General features: G+C 35.8%; 1 protein-coding gene across 1 annotated transcript in view; it reads right to left on the reverse strand.

Annotated features, from left to right (window-relative positions):
- Positions 1-3,560: 3,560 nt before the first annotated feature.
- The window catches only part of LOC110464183 (glutathione S-transferase A-like), a 45,401-nt gene continuing 30,796 nt past the window's right edge, over positions 3,561-18,165 (reverse strand). The window contains exons 2-6 of the mRNA XM_021519259.1: positions 11,569-11,634; positions 9,550-9,630; positions 7,100-7,180; positions 6,038-6,106; positions 3,561-4,913 (exon numbers count right to left, since the gene is read on the reverse strand). Coding sequence (XP_021374934.1) covers positions 4,686-4,913; positions 6,038-6,106; positions 7,100-7,180; positions 9,550-9,630; positions 11,569-11,634 — 525 coding nt within the window. The 3' untranslated portion in view covers positions 3,561-4,685. The remainder of the gene's footprint in view (positions 4,914-6,037; positions 6,107-7,099; positions 7,181-9,549; positions 9,631-11,568; positions 11,635-18,165) is intronic.

Below are 18,165 nucleotides of genomic sequence, written 5' to 3' on the forward strand. Positions count from 1 at the left end.
CTGAACAAGTGTCCAGGTCCAACTGTGCTGCGGTTCAAACTGAAGTTAAGGGGAGGCTACTGTATATAGGAAAAACCACAGTGCAGTGGAACAGGGATACTTAGAATGAGGATGTCATCAATAATCACACATCACGACCAGTAGGGCCAGTATGAGTAGCATTTAATACGTAACAGGAAAAAACGTGACATTATTTTGTGTTAATCTCAAATCAAGATACATGTAGTGATATTTTATCAAAAGCTGCAAATTAAACTAACAAAATTATTTATTCTGAGCAATTAGTCGTTACCAACTTACATTTTAGTAATTAATCTCTGCAGGATATCGGATAGTTCACTTCAGCAATAAACTAAGTATGCTTTAAATAAGAACATTTAGTCATAACCAAGACGGTCTCCTCTTGGGATAAGTATATTCAGATAAGAATATTTAACTTTGACTGAAACTTCAGCTAGTATTAAATCGAGTCTGCCTTACATTGGATAAATAAAAATAAAGACCATACAAAGGAATATTTTCGAAATGAATCTCATTTCCAAATGCATGGTTTAAACCTGGATAAAAAATATGTAAAACAAAATGGGTGCCTGTGCCTGTGCAATGGCGTTTTACAATGCGTTCGGGACTAAATTTTACCCTACGGATAACTTTTTGCAAAAAGACATATATTTTTTTTAAAAAACATACATACACCTAAGTTTAAAAAATAATACATAGCATGTATCAAAAAAAAATTGATTGGCTTAACAAAACAATGAAAATATCATGATATGACAATCTGAATAAATACAGCTGTTCATTATCACGTACCGCATGTAGGTTTTTTTTAACATCTGATTTTAATGAGATTGATGATATGAATAAATGACCTTAAGCTGTTTTGTGATTTGCTAAGAGGAGTTGTACAAAAATTATATTGATATGTGCATTCATGACATCGGTAAAGGTTATTCCGACACTATAGTTACGAACAAAATGTCAAAAGATGCTTACCAAGCTTCACACTAAAAGAACTGTTCTTTCAAAATATAGTCTGATCATTTCAAGCAAAATCATAATCTTTTAAAATGAGATGTTAAACAGAAATTAACTTTTCGTTGAATTCAGATGAACTTATACGATTGTGAAAAAACAAAAGACAAAGAAAATAATGTTCCCTCAAAACAAGAGGCTTATTTCGTTCTAGGAAAGGAATTCTATGTTCTCAGAGTTTAGACGGTCCTGTCGTGAAACTCCTCATGTTTGGACGTATGAATTTCACAACCAAAATTTTAACAAAAACAAATTGATTCTACAACTGCATTCCAGCAAACCCTATTACAATTAAATGGTGTTTCACATTTATTCCAAATAAATACAACAAATGTCAACAACAATTAAATTATGACGAAGGAAGTCCTTGAGGGACTTAATGGAAACACCAAAGGGAAAACTGCTCTATGCGAATTAATATTGCTTGGAATACAATTCTCCCCTTTGATTTTGATAAAATTAGCTTACATCTAATGCAGATATTTTTATGGAGATGTACAAGGATTGCTAATCATAGGTTTTTGAACGTCATGACATCAACTCGCAAGGCTTCCTCAATATGCATAATACATGTAAAACTGGGTACATAGAACTTATTTACAATGTATCAAAGCCTGCTTGTTTTAAAGGAAGTCAACACTGCTTGACATATTAGGGTGTTTATTAAATATTTGAATAAGGAAAACAAACGACACCTTAACTAAAATTAAAATTTTGATATTTCTTAATATAATTAAACCAACATGAAAATTAAATTTTGCGTTATTTGCTAAACTGTCTTTAAACAATCAAGGCTTCGAACACTTGTTAAGGTGAATAATAGGTCCTCAACTTATGATATCTGTCTCGTTGGATATGTTTTTGAAGAAATCACACAACGAATATTCAACAAAATGTTACACAAAAAAACACTCGTATTAATTGACAATCCAGGAAAACCTTTTTTTTTTAAATTGTTGACTTGAAAATGATCTTTTCGTCGTTTTCGGTCATTTGATTTTTCTAAATCAGAGTAATGTTTTTATGGGCCAACTTGTTGTTTTGAGCAAAATGAGGACGGGATGTAGTATGTGAAATTCTGTTGGATAATCATTGAGTAATCATCAAAAACCGTTTCACAAGAGACGGACTACACAGCTACACAGTCAGTATATGTATATTTACATCATTGCACAATCTTGATAAGGTAACAATCTTCACGTGTATTTCACAGCAGTAAAACAATAGACCTTCTTAATTAATTCACGACATAAAACAGCCTCGACACAACTACCAGTAGTCGCACACGTGTTGTAAGATACTACTTTGTATAATTGATGTTTCCTGATTGTTACTATTAAGGATTATTGTCTCCGATTACAAATGATCTCAATCAGCTGGAAAAAAAAGAAAAATATTAAGAATAATATTCGACTGACAAGATTTCAATACGAATTATATTGAGTGAGGATGCGTCAGACACAAAAGAATTTTTAAAAAGTTGTCGACTTCAAATTAAAAATAAAAAAAATACATTTCAGATCTTATCTTAATTTATCCTTATACTAATGCACCTAGAACGTTTTGATATATATGATTTTTTTATTTTATTTTGTAAGGCTTATGTACTTTGAATGTATGCTACCTTTCGGATCATTTAAAACCCTGTATATGGTACAAAAAAGATTGCACGTATAATTGGTTAAGATACACGTGGTAATAATTAATAAGTGAACTACAATAAATATATGCATGGTGTTCAGTGAGGTATATGGCTCCCTTGAGTATAAACAAATATTACATAATATAATTATATACACAGTTACAAATTAAATTACAAAAAAATATGTCATTGTTGATATAATTGGCAACATAAGAAAAAACAAACACATGTATATTCTTTAATGATAGGTTATGACAAACAACATGGTTTTGATTTCTAATTGTAAAACACTCATTTTTCTATTTAAAATATTTAAAATATACCGCTTGTATCTGGTTTGAAAATTGTGTGGCATCAGTAGCTTTACTTTTAAACAGCGTGGATCCAATATGGAGGCACAGTAGTATATTGGTAGGACGCCAGGCTCGTGACCGAAGGGTTGCGTGTTCGAGTCACGTCACGGCACTGTTTTGTATCTTTGAACAAGATCATTTATGACAGATACATTGACGGCAAAAAAACGTCTGACCTAAGTATTTCACTACCACAGTAAATTTGCAATTAACAAATCTACACATATATTTCCCCTTTGCCCAGTATACTGAACAGCATACTGTACACTTACTCAGACCTGCATTTTAGCGTATGATCGACTTGTAACAGATCAGAGCATTGACGAATTGCTGCAATTATAATATATACAGTTGAAAGTTTTATATACTGTAGAAACTTCAATCAGTGCAATCATAATTTTCGCAGAATAAAAAGGCGCAAAGGGCGCTTAAATAAGAATTTAACATCCAAGACATTCGTCACGATGTTGTATCTGTTTCCCGGAAAAGCATTCAAGCTAACATTTGTTACACAGGGGGGGNTAAAAGATTGACATAATAATGAATATAAAAAATAATTGCATAATAAGTGGGCACACATTGACAGAAAAAGTTATCATAAATAGCTTTGATGATAATGTCAAAGGATGAAACTATTCATATACTTGATATTATATATTTATTTTTGACCGAGCAAAAAATACAATTTATTTTATATTAATGGCTGGCCTAATTGTCTAATTTTCCTGAGAAAACTAGTAAACGATCGTGTTTTTACAGACATTTCAAGTTAATTACCACCAGTGTAACTAGTTATGTAATCTTACCAAACAATTCAAGCTAAGAACCGCCAGTTTAACTAGCAAATAGTTTCTAGGTATGGCCGCGTACATTGTAATAGGAAATATAAAAAGGCACGGCCAGACCGGGATTCGAACCTAGGGACCCTCCGAACTCTAGTCGGACACTCAAACCAATTGGTCTACCTGGTTTTTGGTAATCTTCCTGACAAGTACCGCTTAACAAGAAAAACGGAGTCAGAAGACATCAGTTCTCACTATTCAATAATTTAGCACTTTTTGAACAGGAACAGGATTAATTGAATTTTCGATTGCAATTATTCTGTAAATAAGTGTTAAGGTTTGCGATAAAACACCGGAACTTTGTAAATTAAAATATATCCTCAATGGCATTCCTCTGTATGTAATAACAAACGAACTTGATTATCTATAATAATGATAATCAATTTACATAAATAGTTTTTGTTTTCTGAATAAACGAAAGTTTATTTCATAAATATTTCAATGATGATATAACTCAATGGATGTTGAGCCAAAAGATAAACAAAAAATAACCTTGGTCACACTGTTAATTTAAAACTAACAGAAATACTTAATATATTCAATCACGAATATTGAAAAAATGATTCATATGGCACTTTTACATATTTAATGTGTATGTGGTCATATCGACCTAAATACAAGGCCCTTGCTGAAGAATACCCTGCTAATGAAGTAAAACACATGATTTCAGCACAGCTGCCGATAGAACCCCTTATCAACATTATACTCCATTATTACAAATTTAGTATATTTGATAATTGGGTTTTGTACCAAAACTTTTTTGTTGATATCCGGGCGTGATTTCCGTGCTGACAACATCCTTATCACGGTCGATCAGAGTTTATCAAGGAAGCCAAACCTGTCGTTTGTTTTTTTCCATGATGGCGGCCATGTTTTGTGAATGCTAGGTCGCTGAGCCAGCGTGTTATAATATTTCATCAGTTCAGGATACTTCGATATGTCGAGTCCGAATCGCACACAGAACGCCACGTGCGGGTAAAGGTACACATCCGCCATTGTGAAATCGTCCCCCACGATGTAGTCGTTGCCTGCCTCGTGGACCTATAAATAGATTGCGTTTACAGTGGAGAATAAAAAAATTGGGGTTACATGTATATAGGCCTAAACGATATATGATCCAATAGAGGTTTTGTATCTTTGTAACCAAACTTCCACAAAATACATAAAGATGATCGTAAGACGCATACGTATGAATACATCCTGTCACAAAGTAATTGCACTGCAACATACCGCTGGTTCGACCTTCTATGACCTTTTTGTGGAGCTAGGGGACAAAAGGATGAAACAACAAACTGAAACTACTTTTTAAGTAGAAGGAGTGGTTCAAAAACCATTTGAGCACGGAACAAGTGTAAAGAGTTGGAATGCCAATTGCGATATTGGAAGGGAAGCAACTGTGATAGGTTTCTCTAATAATGACCTCAAAGTAGAATTATTACATTACAGGAATACACATCATTCCGGGGATATACTTTATACCAGAACTGCCTTGTACACTTCATTATAGAAATATCCATCGTTATAAAAACTACATCACTTCAGAACTATTCCTCATTTTAAAACTATGCTCCATTACATAACTAAGGTTCATTTTAGAACCATGTTTCGTAGCGGTACACACGTAGTTCACATCGATTATGAGGTCAAACAAGATCCCGGATATCCAGATAAATTTAACATTCGAAATGCAAAATTCAATGAGACAGAAATATTTAGCAAGGTGCATATTTTGATTAATAATCAGATATGTCGCTTTCAGAGACACAAACTACACATGAAATATCTGGGGGGTTTCCACAAAAAGGGGAACACTTCTAATGTTCAACAGGAAGCTTTTTTCAAAAATCATGAAATAGTCAGCCAAACTTCGTGACAAAAATAGGATACCACCAGAAAAGCACGGGCTGGTCTAGCGTTGGCCTTGTGAGCGATACAATAAAATGTGATAGTTTCGTTATGTAACAGTGGCGGATCCAGAGGGGGTTTTTTGGCTTCAGGAAACCCCCCCACCCTGAGAATTTTCTTTAAAAATCATATATTTTCACCATTTTCCTCAATTTTTCCCCACATGAAACCCCCCCCAGAAAGGTCTCTGGATCCGCCACTGTGTAATTATTTTCATCAATTTATTGACTCTGTTATTATTTACTCTTTGCAGAACTTACCTTTGTTAGGTATGCCTCCCAACGATTCAGTTCATTTCTTGCAAATTCAAATTTTGTTTCTAGCAGGTCCTGTTAGAAGTATGAAAAATCGTTGAAAATTTAATTGTTTTGTTTATAACAGTTCCTATTATAAAAGTAGATATCGGGGGTTTTTAACCGTTTATGTTATATGTATAAGAGATCGTTTAACATTTTGTTTTAAACTGTTTCTATTATTAGTATAAAATATCGTTAAGAATTTAGTTTTTTTCAATTCCTGTAAAAATATTTGTTCGCTTACAGCCGAGTCGTCAGCTCTCTCTTTCTTATACATATGTACACAGTAAGTACTGAATTACATACTTAATTTGATTTAACTTTCGATTTATTTCCTTATGTCGGAGGTAGGTTGTTTGCTATGTTCTAAATAGCCCCACAACAAACAATATGATAATGAAATACAGATTAAGTAAACAAAAATAAAGCCAAGCTACAGTTTTGAAAACACTCTACAGTAAACAAAAGCTAAGAACCCCTTACGCATGCCTTTGTTCTACAAACTGTTTTCTTCAAAAGCAGTATAAATATCGATTGACAACTCTAAATATTAACAACTAGAACTTATTAATGTTTGTTGAAAATCAAGAGGTATCTCTCGTCCTGTTTCTTTCTTATTTTGTTCTCCCTCCTTCCAAGCTCACATTAGAATTTCACATTAGAATACTATAACCTTTTGCTATTCGTTTTCGTCCATTGTCAGTTCCCCGGCGTCCATTAACTTTTTACCATTTTTCATCTTTAACCAAACATTCTACACAGCAATGCGCCTAATCGTAATGGAACACTCAGCAGATAATCCTGCTCAATTTCTATTATTTTGATGCCTATTTGAAATCAAATATGGGCGTCATGGCAGCCATTTTTGAAAGTCTGTCTACTGAAGCTTATACGCTGAAACTTAGTGAAAATGAACACATACAAAACACACATGGAAGCACGTCTTGAAATGGCTTTAGCTGTCGATAGAAGGTTACAACATATTTAACCAAACGGTTACAACATATTAAACCAAACCAAACTTACCTTATCCCATTTTGTTTGGTCCGTCTTCATACAATAATAGATGATGTTTTCTATCACCGCTTGCTGGAAGTTGTTGTGTGCCTGCCAGGAAAGAGATAATCTATAGTATTGGATGACCGTTCACCTACCACCGAAATACACCTTACTTTTATTCTAAATGGGGAAAACAGTTGAAAAGATTACCGTATCGAAGCACCGTATTCATGAAACCGTGATAGATTTATAAAAATTACACTTTGTCTATGATCTGAAAGAATTTGGTAGAGTATTCGGGCTGAATACCATTTTCGATGTTTAAATCTGGCGTTTTGACCGTGAAACATGTTTCAAGCCAGCTGGAAGAAAGTAGGTTGTAGCACAGAATCAAAGCTTGAGCACCAGAACGGTCTCATGAATACGGGCCCTGGTTTTTTTTCATGTCGGGTGTTATTGTATTATTTTCACGTAGGTGTTATTGTCTGATAAATTTGACACTGATATATTTAATTTCAATGTAACAATTTTCATTTGTCATCCTCAATAATACTCAGTGTGCTATTACATCAGACAAAACGGAACGTAATTATCATAACCCACTACGACATCATAAATGATGAAGAGAGTATTAATGCAGAGGGGTGGGGGGTGGGGGGGGGGGCGAAAAAGGCGATAGTTAAACTGTTAAAGATATCAGCGTATATTTTATCCAAAGATATATCTTACCAGACAGATTATTGTTTTTTTTTACAAAACTGATTATTGAAATAATAATAATAATCATTGTTTATCTTAATGAGGATCATAAGCGATATATAGTCTAGTGGTAGGACGCCGGGCTCGTGATCGAAGGGTTGCGTGTTATATCTTTGAGCAAGATGCTTTACTCCGCTTGTTCCAGTCCACTCAGCTGTAAATGAGTACGTGGTAGGGCAGCGCTAGAATTGTTGAATAATAGCTGTTAGCGCCGAAATGGCAGCTCCGGCAGTTATTGGCTGGTTGCAAAAGATAATAATAATTTGTGAACCGCTTTGGGACGATCTATGAACTAGGTTGTGATTAAGAACCTCGAATAATGATTAGTAGTAGTAGTAGTAGTAGTAGTAGTAGTAGTAGTAGTAGTAGTATGTGTACATATGATAAATTAATATAAGTATACAATATTTCAACGACAGAAAACGAATATTTCGTTGTTTTATTTTCCAAAAAAGCCAATTTCACAAATCAAAGGGGAATAACTCGTCTTGCCTAGTTTAAACATTGTGTGCGCTCACTCGAAGTAGTTCAATGTTATTGAGGGGTGTACGTTAGCATATTGAAACCTCACTATGTGAGTTACTGTGTACAGTCTATTTAAAACTTATTAGACGCGCTAGTTAATTATTCAAACGATAGATTTATAGTTGGTTTGATATGTTTTTATTATATTTATTTAACGTCCGTTTTATTCACACTGTTATAACATAATTAAAATAGAAACAAATACGGCACACCGTCAACCAACCTCGACATCCAGGGGTTACGCTCACGTATACGTACGTTCTCTGTCCCGCCCATTAACTTTGATGTACATCAAAGGATCAAACTAGTCTTCTTGTCTCATCCACAAGGTGATGTACACTCAGCTTCGATTTTGCTATGCTAGCGCTACCCCTGGATGTCAAGGATGACCGTCAACACACATGGACAGGAAATGTGATTTAACTTAATTGGATTTAAATTAAATAATCAATTTAAGTGTTTAATTGTCTAGTTACAGGTCTCGGTAGTTCTAATTCAATTCTTTTGGTTCATTTAATAATACCTTTTGAAACACAGTTCGTAGCTCGACTCAAAACGGTTCACAAATTATCATCCGTGGTTATAGGGCCAATTGTTATTATTATTGCAACCAGCCAATATATATCTCTACTCCCTTGGGACCATACAGCCGGTGTTGTCATTTCGGCGCTCACAGCTAGCATTCAAAATTCTATCAGTTCCCAACCACGTACTCATTTACAGCTATGTAGACTGGAACAGGCGCAGTAAAGTATTTTGCTCAAAGATACAACACAGTGCCGTGCCGTGACTAGAACCCGCAGCCCTACGGTTACGAGCTCGGCGTCCTACAACTAGACTTCCGTGCCTCCTAACATAATAGCTATTATAAAAGTATTATTGAAAGAAACCCATACAATGCAGAACTTTAAAAAAATAATAAGATGAAAGTCTAATTTATGAAAACAGTTTTCTGATAGTATAAATGCGATGGGGCTAAAATTGAATTCGAATCCTGAAACTTCTATCTGCAAATAGTCGCTCTAACAATCTGGGCTATATGTTAAGGAGTAACTCCAGGACCTGGTTCCGTTATATACCAAACTAAATGGGGGCTGGGCGACTAGATGTACGATAAACTGCAACAGACTTCTGTAGTATTTTGCCTTGGACAGGGATCCTTAATTAAGGGGCTTGAGTACATTATATCTTACCTCGTGCATTCGCTGTAATACCTGTGACATAACTGCCCTTTCTTTAGGGATAAGCCTCTTGCCACAGTCACCATAACATCTCTGAAAGTCAAACAGAGGTCAGCAAACGTAGAGGTCAAACTAACATAACAATCTGTACTTAATTACACAGGAAAATAACGCAACCTGTACACATTTTTTAATACCAAGTGATAAGAGATAAGTTTTTAAATAAATAACTAATTCGGTAAGGTCTTGTTTACGTTTCATTTATACGTCAGAACGACTTCTCCTTTTACAACTGTATATATCATCTTTCCGAATATAAAGGATCTTACATGAGTTGCCATTTCATACGAGATTGATGAAACGAGTCTGAGAATTTTTCAATTTAGCCAGCCTCTGGCGAGATAAAATCGAAAAATTCTTGACGAGTTACAAAAATTTCATACGAAACGAAAACGAATGTAAGATTATTTTTATCACATAAGGAAGATGTGTGGCATTTATTCGTGTAAAACGACAATTTTCATGCAACCTTGAAATTTAAAAGAGCCGCCATTTTGACCCCAGTGCGTTAGTTTGTGACGTCATGTACTTGTCCTAAGCGTGACGTCAGAATTGAAACATATGACATGGGTATCTTTACTGGATAACACAGTTCATTATGCGATAAATTGTTATATAAATTGTAGTATTCTATACATGTAGTTTCCCCTATTTGTACCTACTATTTCAATACTGCGTTAAATGTTTCCGTCTCTGCACATATAATTTTGGAAAGACAGATGTTTCAGTAAATATAAGTAGCCTTATGATTTTTTTCCCAAATATTTCCCTTATTTTGAAGATTGCTGTCGTATCAATGCGGTATCTTTTAATATGAAAAATATATATGTATCAAATTGATACACAGATGTTTCCACCGTCAAATAATATCCCTAATATGATCCGGAACTTTCTTCTTCCTTATATCTCCGTTGACAATGCCTCACTTTTGGCCTTTAGTTGAGCGCTCGCCCTTGTGAGGAAGGCTTTGTGTCCTGTCCCCTGGCCAAGACATACTAGAGTCTGGAAAATGGTAGTTTCTACTCCTGCTTAACGCTCAGCAATTTAGGAGTGGGGCAACTGGTTCGCCCGTTGTCAGTATAATGTGACCGGGTGGGGTGTCCTGATGGGTAACTTCGGCAGTATGTTTCAGTGAGGTAGCACTTTAAAGTCGGCATCAGTTCCGCGCTATCACAAGGAGACAAACACGAACATATCGCAGCCTCCCAAAACAAACGCATATACTACACGCATGCATCTTGCACACAGGTGAGGCCGTCCGTAAATGACCATAGCTGTTGATAGTACGTAAAAACAATACTAAACCAAACCAAACCAAACGGTATTTATAAGGATATTAAAGTTATGTTACTTTTATCGGTTGAAATAGATACGTACAAACGCTGTGTATTTTTTTTTTAAACAGCCGCAGTGCGATTAATGTTGCACTTAATAGTACTGTTAATATAAACTCATAAATTACAAAATGTCGGAACTTGATAGTTTATACAAGTAGAGGTCATACGGGGTAGAAAGACGACATCCAATAGAAATTGAAGGGTTGAAGGCTAGTGTTTATTTCAGCAGTGTCATCCCACTCAGCTGGTATTTCAGAAATTAAACATACAATGAGTTTGCAAATATGTGACCTTTTTAAAGTCAAGCGGGTATACAATATTAAATTCTATCGTTCACAGAGAGGAGTACAATCACTTATGACAGTATATTATCTGGTATGCCTCTATGTTGATCGAATTCCTTACAAAGATTGATGACTGAATTTATTATTTCCATAAACGCTATTATTGTGTCGTGCTGACGGTATCCTCGATAGGGCCAGAAAAGTATTATTTGTCATTTGCCTCAGTGACTATGAAGAAACAAGAATTGAATTTCTACTCTATAACCACACAGGGTGTTTTTACGTTCTATGGTGTGAACCTCTAGAGTCAATATATGACCTCTATTTGAACAAAATTATTCATAGTTTACCTCGAGATAGTCACAAATCGCATGAGATTCACAGATGTTTACACCATCGTCTTCAAACGTCGGTACCTGAAAGTAAAAGAAAAAAATATCAGTTATCAATATCTTAATTGAAGAGCCTGAAGACCCCTATTAAGAATGAAAGCGGCTAGTTTAAATCTGGTCGTTACATCTGATTTTAATCAAAATAGATGGACAAATATTCTAAAATAGACAATATTGAATTCGAAAATCGAAGGAGATACAAAATAAAACAAAGTGGCCCAGAGGCATAAAGAGCTATCTTAATTAACAACTTGTAGAAAACACTTTTACCACGTGAATGAATACTTCAGAGGAAGCTGTTTAAAGTTTTTGACATATTTGTCCTCTGTGACCACAAACGTAGCTCATGGTTAGTTTTGTTTGCAAACTTTGTCAGGCTATATCCAAGTTAGCTACACGTAACAGCCAACATTCCTGACTTTAGACATCTGTGATCTTGAAAGAAGTTCAATGTCACTTTAATTTTCAAGCATTGTAAGGCTCCCCTCAGAAAGCCACCAGCCAAATATCATGACTCTATGCCGTTTAGTTCTTCAAAAGAAGTCGTTTGCAGTTTTCGACATATTTGACCCATGTGACCTAAAGCAATGGGTCAATGTCATTTTTTGTTCACAAACTTTGTTGGGATTCATTCAAGGACCATACCAGCCAAAAAATCATGACTGTAGGCCTTTGTTTTGACAAGAAGTTGTTTAAAGGAAAAGGTGCCGAATGGACACATCCACGGCATAAACTCACTTGGTACTTCAGGTGAGATAAAAAAAAATGTAACTGAAATTTAAAATGAAGTTTTAAACCATATTTTGATAGCACAGTTCTGATGTCACCAGTAATCCCTGACACACTGACCAGTAGTCTGAATGTGTTAATAATAAACAAATGTTAAATAAAACATGAGTCAATCAAACCACGAGAAACAAGAGTCTAACACACCACGAGACAATCAGAACAAGAGTCAATAAGATCAAGACTCAGCCAGGACAAGGTTTTATCGGATTAGGAGTTTATCAGTACACAAGTCAACCAGATCAAGCGTCAAATAGATCAGGAACCATTTTGAACAAGAGGCAATCAGATCAAGATTCAAGCACAGGTCAAACAAAAGACGCATCAACAAGAATACTCTTTAAAGAGATCTTTCCTAGCGCAGAGAATCGGAGATGCACTAATTAGAACGAATAAATTCATATTTTTTCTCTGAAGCTCACCCGAACAAGTCTTCAGTCATTAAAGCGTTTACTATTGAACATTTTACTATTGTTATTGATGAGTTAAATATAAAAAGTAAAAAGAAAAAAAAAATATGCGTGGCGATCGACTATAATTCAAACATGACAGTTATGAGTGGTCTGTCATCTGCATGTTTTGCAATTACTGTCAATAAATCATTTGTTAACCCAAAACGGGATACTTCTTGAAACTTATATATGTATTTTTTACAAAATGATATATTAATGTCAATTAAACACGCTTATCGGCTTTGGGGTGGTAAATGGACAGCTAGTTTTGGGGTGGTAAATGGACAGCTAGTTTTGGGTCGGTAAATGGACAGCTAGTTTTAGGGTGGTAAACGGACAGCAAGTTCTGGGGTGGTAAATGGACAGCTAGTTTTGGGGTGATAAATGAACAGCTAGTTTTGGGTGGTAAATGGACAGCTAGTTTTGGGGTGATAAATGGACAGCTAATTTTGGTGTGGTAAATGAACAGCTAGTTTTGGGGTGGTAAATGGACAGCTAGTTTTAGGTCGGTAAATGGACAGCTAGTGTTGGGGTGGTAAATGGACAGCTAGTGTTGGGGTAGTAAATGGACTGCTAGTTTTGGGGTGGTAAATGGACAGCTAGTGTTGGGGTAGTAAATGGACAGCTAGTTTTGGGGTGGTAAATGGACAGCTAGTTTTAGGGTGGTAAATGGACAGCTAGTTTTGGGGTGGTAATGGACAGCTAGTTTTTGGGTGGTAAATGGACAGCTAGTTTTGGTGTGGTAAATGGACAGCTCGTTATGGGGTGGTAAATGGACAGCTAGTTTTGGGTTTGTAAATGGCCAGCTAGTGTTGGGTGGTAAATGGACAGCTAGTTTTGGGATGGTAAATGGACAGCTATTTTTGGGGTGGTAAATGGACAGCTAGTGATGGGTGGTAAATGGACAGCTAGTTTTGGGATGGTAAATGGACAGCTAGTTTTGGGGTGGTAAATGGACAGCTAGTTTTAAAATAATAATAAAAACAAAGCTTTCGTGACACATTTTTTATTTGTATTTCATTTTCAGAAACTAATGTTTGAGAGAAAAAATAGTCAGAACATCCTTTGACTCTAAAATATATTGTCCTGGGTGTAACATTCTTTGTTAATTGATCATTTGCCAACAAATGTCAGCCTCAGTACCACATTTCAGGATCCCCGCACCAATGCCAACAACTGTATTTACGCTTTGAAAACTGTTCATTCCTGACTGACTCTAGCTTTGATATATCGTTTTTAAAAAGAAAATAATATCTTGCAGGACTTCTACGAAAAAAGGAATGATAAAGATAAAAGAAACAAACTCTATCTAAAAGCATTGTTCTGAGTGTAAAAATTTAGCGTGGCTAGAATGGGATTCGTACCCTGGACTTCAGATTGTAACATTGTCGCTCAAACCGACTGAGATAACTATTAATAATATATAATAATAATTCGAGGTTCTTATATACCACTTTATCACAATCTAGTTTGTAGGTCGTCTCAAAGTGATTCACAAATTATTATCCGTGGTTATAGGGCCTTCGCAACCAGCCAATATCTTTCTCAACTCCCTGGGGAGCATACAGCCGGTGCTGCCATTTCGCCGCTCACAGATATCATTCAACAATTCCAACACTGCCCAACCACGTACTCATTTACAGCTGAGTAGACTGGAATACGCGGAGTAAAGTATCTTGCTCAAAGATACAACAACACAGTGCCGTGACTCGAACCCGCAACCCTTCGGTCACGAGTCCGTCGTCCTACCACTTAACTACCGTGCCTTCAAAATAGTCAACAGAAGTGACCTGGACCAACTGTGCTACAGTTATATCGGAAACGGAAGTTAAGGAGAGGTAATAGTATGTCTGACAAACTACAGTACAGCAGGGCAGGGATCATTAAGGGTACAGTAGCACTCGTTCAAGAGCCTACGTAGCACTGATAGTACTTTACGTTCTATGTATAGAACCACGCTCCATATATATCATCTTGCAATAGAGTCTATGTTTATATGTCAATTCGACAACTATTTGAATTGAAAATGTATATGTACTATGGCATAGCATATAATAGCATTGAACTTTTAAAAATGTCTTTTTGTGTGGGTTCACTGACTTAAGTTTTTTCAAAGTTAAGAGTGCCTTTAGCACATACCATTATAGATATCTACTAGAATAGATAGGTTGTAAGTTTTGCTACGAAAAAAAAAAAGTTTCCAGAAATTTTGAATATGTAGCTATTGAAATTCACAACCCACGGCTATACCATCTAAGGATGTGAAATAAATACTCTGATATGTCATACAAGGTATAAATGTTTTGTTAAAACGAATCCTAATCAAATTGGAAATTCGGATTGTATGGTGTTGAACAAAGACCATAAATACTCAATATATTATATAAATACAAATTAGGAAATTGTAATAGAGAGATATAGAATTTAAAAAATAAAACGAAACAAAAAATATAAACATATTTGTGAAATCTGATTTAAAGTAACTCATTTAGCTATTCATTCAGCTTAAAAAGCTTTCAACATTTCTATTCCACGTTCTGTGTTGCCAAAACAACGAGGAAGTGATAAGGTACCCTATCCTGGGTAAGGTGATTTAGTGTGAGACTACCAGGCGGTCTTAACAAAATGTTTGCTGGCTGTGCAAGTAAGGGATCAAGAGTGGAAGAGTGATAGGCCTATTGGATTTCAGCAGGAAGGCTATTAAATAAGAGTAATGACAGTGTCAAAACATTAAGCTAGTATGGTAAAGAAGTGTTACCATAGCGTCAACTCACAAAGCCAGTATGGTAGTATTACTATAGCGTCAACTCACAAAGCTAGTATGGTAAAGAAGTGTTACCGTAGCGTCAACTTACAAAGCTAGTATGGTTAAGTAGTCTCATATGTACAACAACGTCAACTCACAAAGATAGTATGGTAGTATTACTATAGCGTCAACTCACAAAGCTAGTATGGTAAAGAAGTGTTACCATAGCGTCAACTCACAAAGCTAGTATGTTAAAGTAGTCTCATATGTACTACAGCGTCAACTCACAAAGCTAGTATTGTAAAGTAGTGTCACCATAGCGTCAACTCACAAAGTTAGTATGGTAAAGTAGTGTCATATGTACTACAGCGTCAACTCACAAATCCAGTATGGTAGTATTACTATAGCGTCAACTCACAAAGCTAGTATGGTAGTATTACTATAGCGCCAACTCACAAAGCTAGTATGGTAAAGTAGTGTCATATGTACTACAGCGTCAACTCACAAATCCAGTATGGTAGTATTACTATAGCGTCAACTCACAAAGCTAGTATGGTAGTATTACTATAGCGCCAACTCACAAAGCTAGTATGGTAAAGTAGTGTCATATGTACTACAGCGTCAACTCACAAATCCAGTATGGTAGTATTACTATAGCGTCAACTCACAAAGCTAGTATGGTAGTATTACTATAGCGCCAACTCACAAAGCTAGTATGGTAAAGTAGTGTCATATGTACTACAACGTCAACTCACAAAGCTAGTACTGTAAAGAAGTGTTACCTTAGCGTCAACTCACAAAACCAGTATGGTAGTATTACTATAGCGTCAACTCACAAATTTAAAGCTAGTATGGTAAAGTAGTGTCATATATACTACAACGTCAACTCACAAAGCTAGTACTGTAAAGTAGTGTTACCATAGCGTCAACTCACAAAGCTAGTATGGTAAAGTAGTGTCATATGTACTACAGCGTCAACTCACAAAGCCAGTATGGTTAAGTATTGTCATATGTACTACAGCGTCAACTCACAAAGCCAGTATGGTAAAGTAGTGTCATATGTACTACAGCGTCAAATCGCAAAGCCAGTATGGTAAAGTGATGTTACTATAGCGTCAACTCACAAAGCCAGTATGGCAGTATTACTGCAGCGTCAGCTAACCAAAGCTAGTATTGTAAAGTAGTGGTATATGCACTACAGCGTCAACTCACAAAGCTAGTATGGTAAAGTTGTGTTACCAAAGCGTCAACTCACAAAGCTAGTATTGTAAAGTAGTGTTACCATAGCGTCATCTCACAAAGCTAGTATGGTAAAGTGGTGCTTTATGTTCTACAGCGTCAACTAACAAGCTAGTATGGTAAAGTAGTTTCACCATAGCGTCAACTCACAAAGCTTATATGGCAAACTGGTATTACCACAGTGTCAACTAACAAAGCTAGTATGGTAAATTGGTATTACCACAGCGTCAACTAACAAAGATAGTATGGTAAATTGGTGGTATATGTACTACAGTCTCAACTCACAAAGCTAGTATGGTAACGTAGTTTCACCATAGCGTCAACTCACAAAGCTAGTATGGCAAACTGGTATTACCACAGTGTCAACTAACAAAGCTAGTATGGTAAATTGGTATTACCACAGCGTCAACTAACAAAGCTAGTATGGTAAAGTAGTGACACCACAGCGTCAACTGACAAAGCTTGTATGGTAGTATTACTACAGTGTCAACTCACAAAGCTAATATGGAAAAATAGTGTTATATGTACTACAGTGTTAACTTACAAAACTAGTATGGTAAAGTGGTATTACCATGCAGCGTCGACTCATAAGGCTAGTATGGTAAAGTAGTGTTATATGTACTACAGTGTCAACTAGCAAAGCTAGTATGGTAAAGTGGTGCTTTATGTACTACAGAGTCAAGTCACAAAGCCAGTATGGTAAAGTGGTGTTATTTGTACCACAGTGTCAACTAACAAAGCTAGTATGGTAAAGTGGTGCCATATATGTACTACAGCGTCAACTCACAATGCTAGTATGGTAAAGTGGTGTTATTTGTACCACAGTGTCAACTCACAATGCTAGTATGGTAAAGTGGTGTTATATGTGCTACAGTGTCAACTCACAAAGCTAGTATTGTAAAGTAGTTTCACCATAGCGTCAACTCACAAAGCTAGTATGGTAAAGTAGTGTCACCACAGCGTCAACTGACAAAGCTAGTATGGTAAAGTAGTGACACCACAGTGTCAACTAAACAAGAGGCCCATGGGCCTTAACGGTCACCTGAGTCTATAGTATTTATTTTTGTTGTTGAAATATGTACCAATTTGAGTAAAAAATAGTATAATGTTAACTTAACTTTGTCAGGACCATGAGCTGATCATTCCTAGACCAATTTTAAGTGAGATCGGCCTATTAGAACTTAGTAGCAAAATAGCGGCCATGGCAGCCAAATTGTATTTCTGATTGACCCGAAAAATAACAACACTTTGTCAGGACCATGATTCGATCATTCCTACAAAGTTTCAGTTCAATCGGCCAAGTAGATCTTTACTTTAAGTTTGAAATAGTTT

This window comes from Mizuhopecten yessoensis, unplaced genomic scaffold (assembly GCF_002113885.1).
Source record: "Mizuhopecten yessoensis strain PY_sf001 unplaced genomic scaffold, ASM211388v2 scaffold10969, whole genome shotgun sequence".
NCBI lineage: Eukaryota > Metazoa > Mollusca > Bivalvia > Pectinida > Pectinidae > Mizuhopecten > Mizuhopecten yessoensis.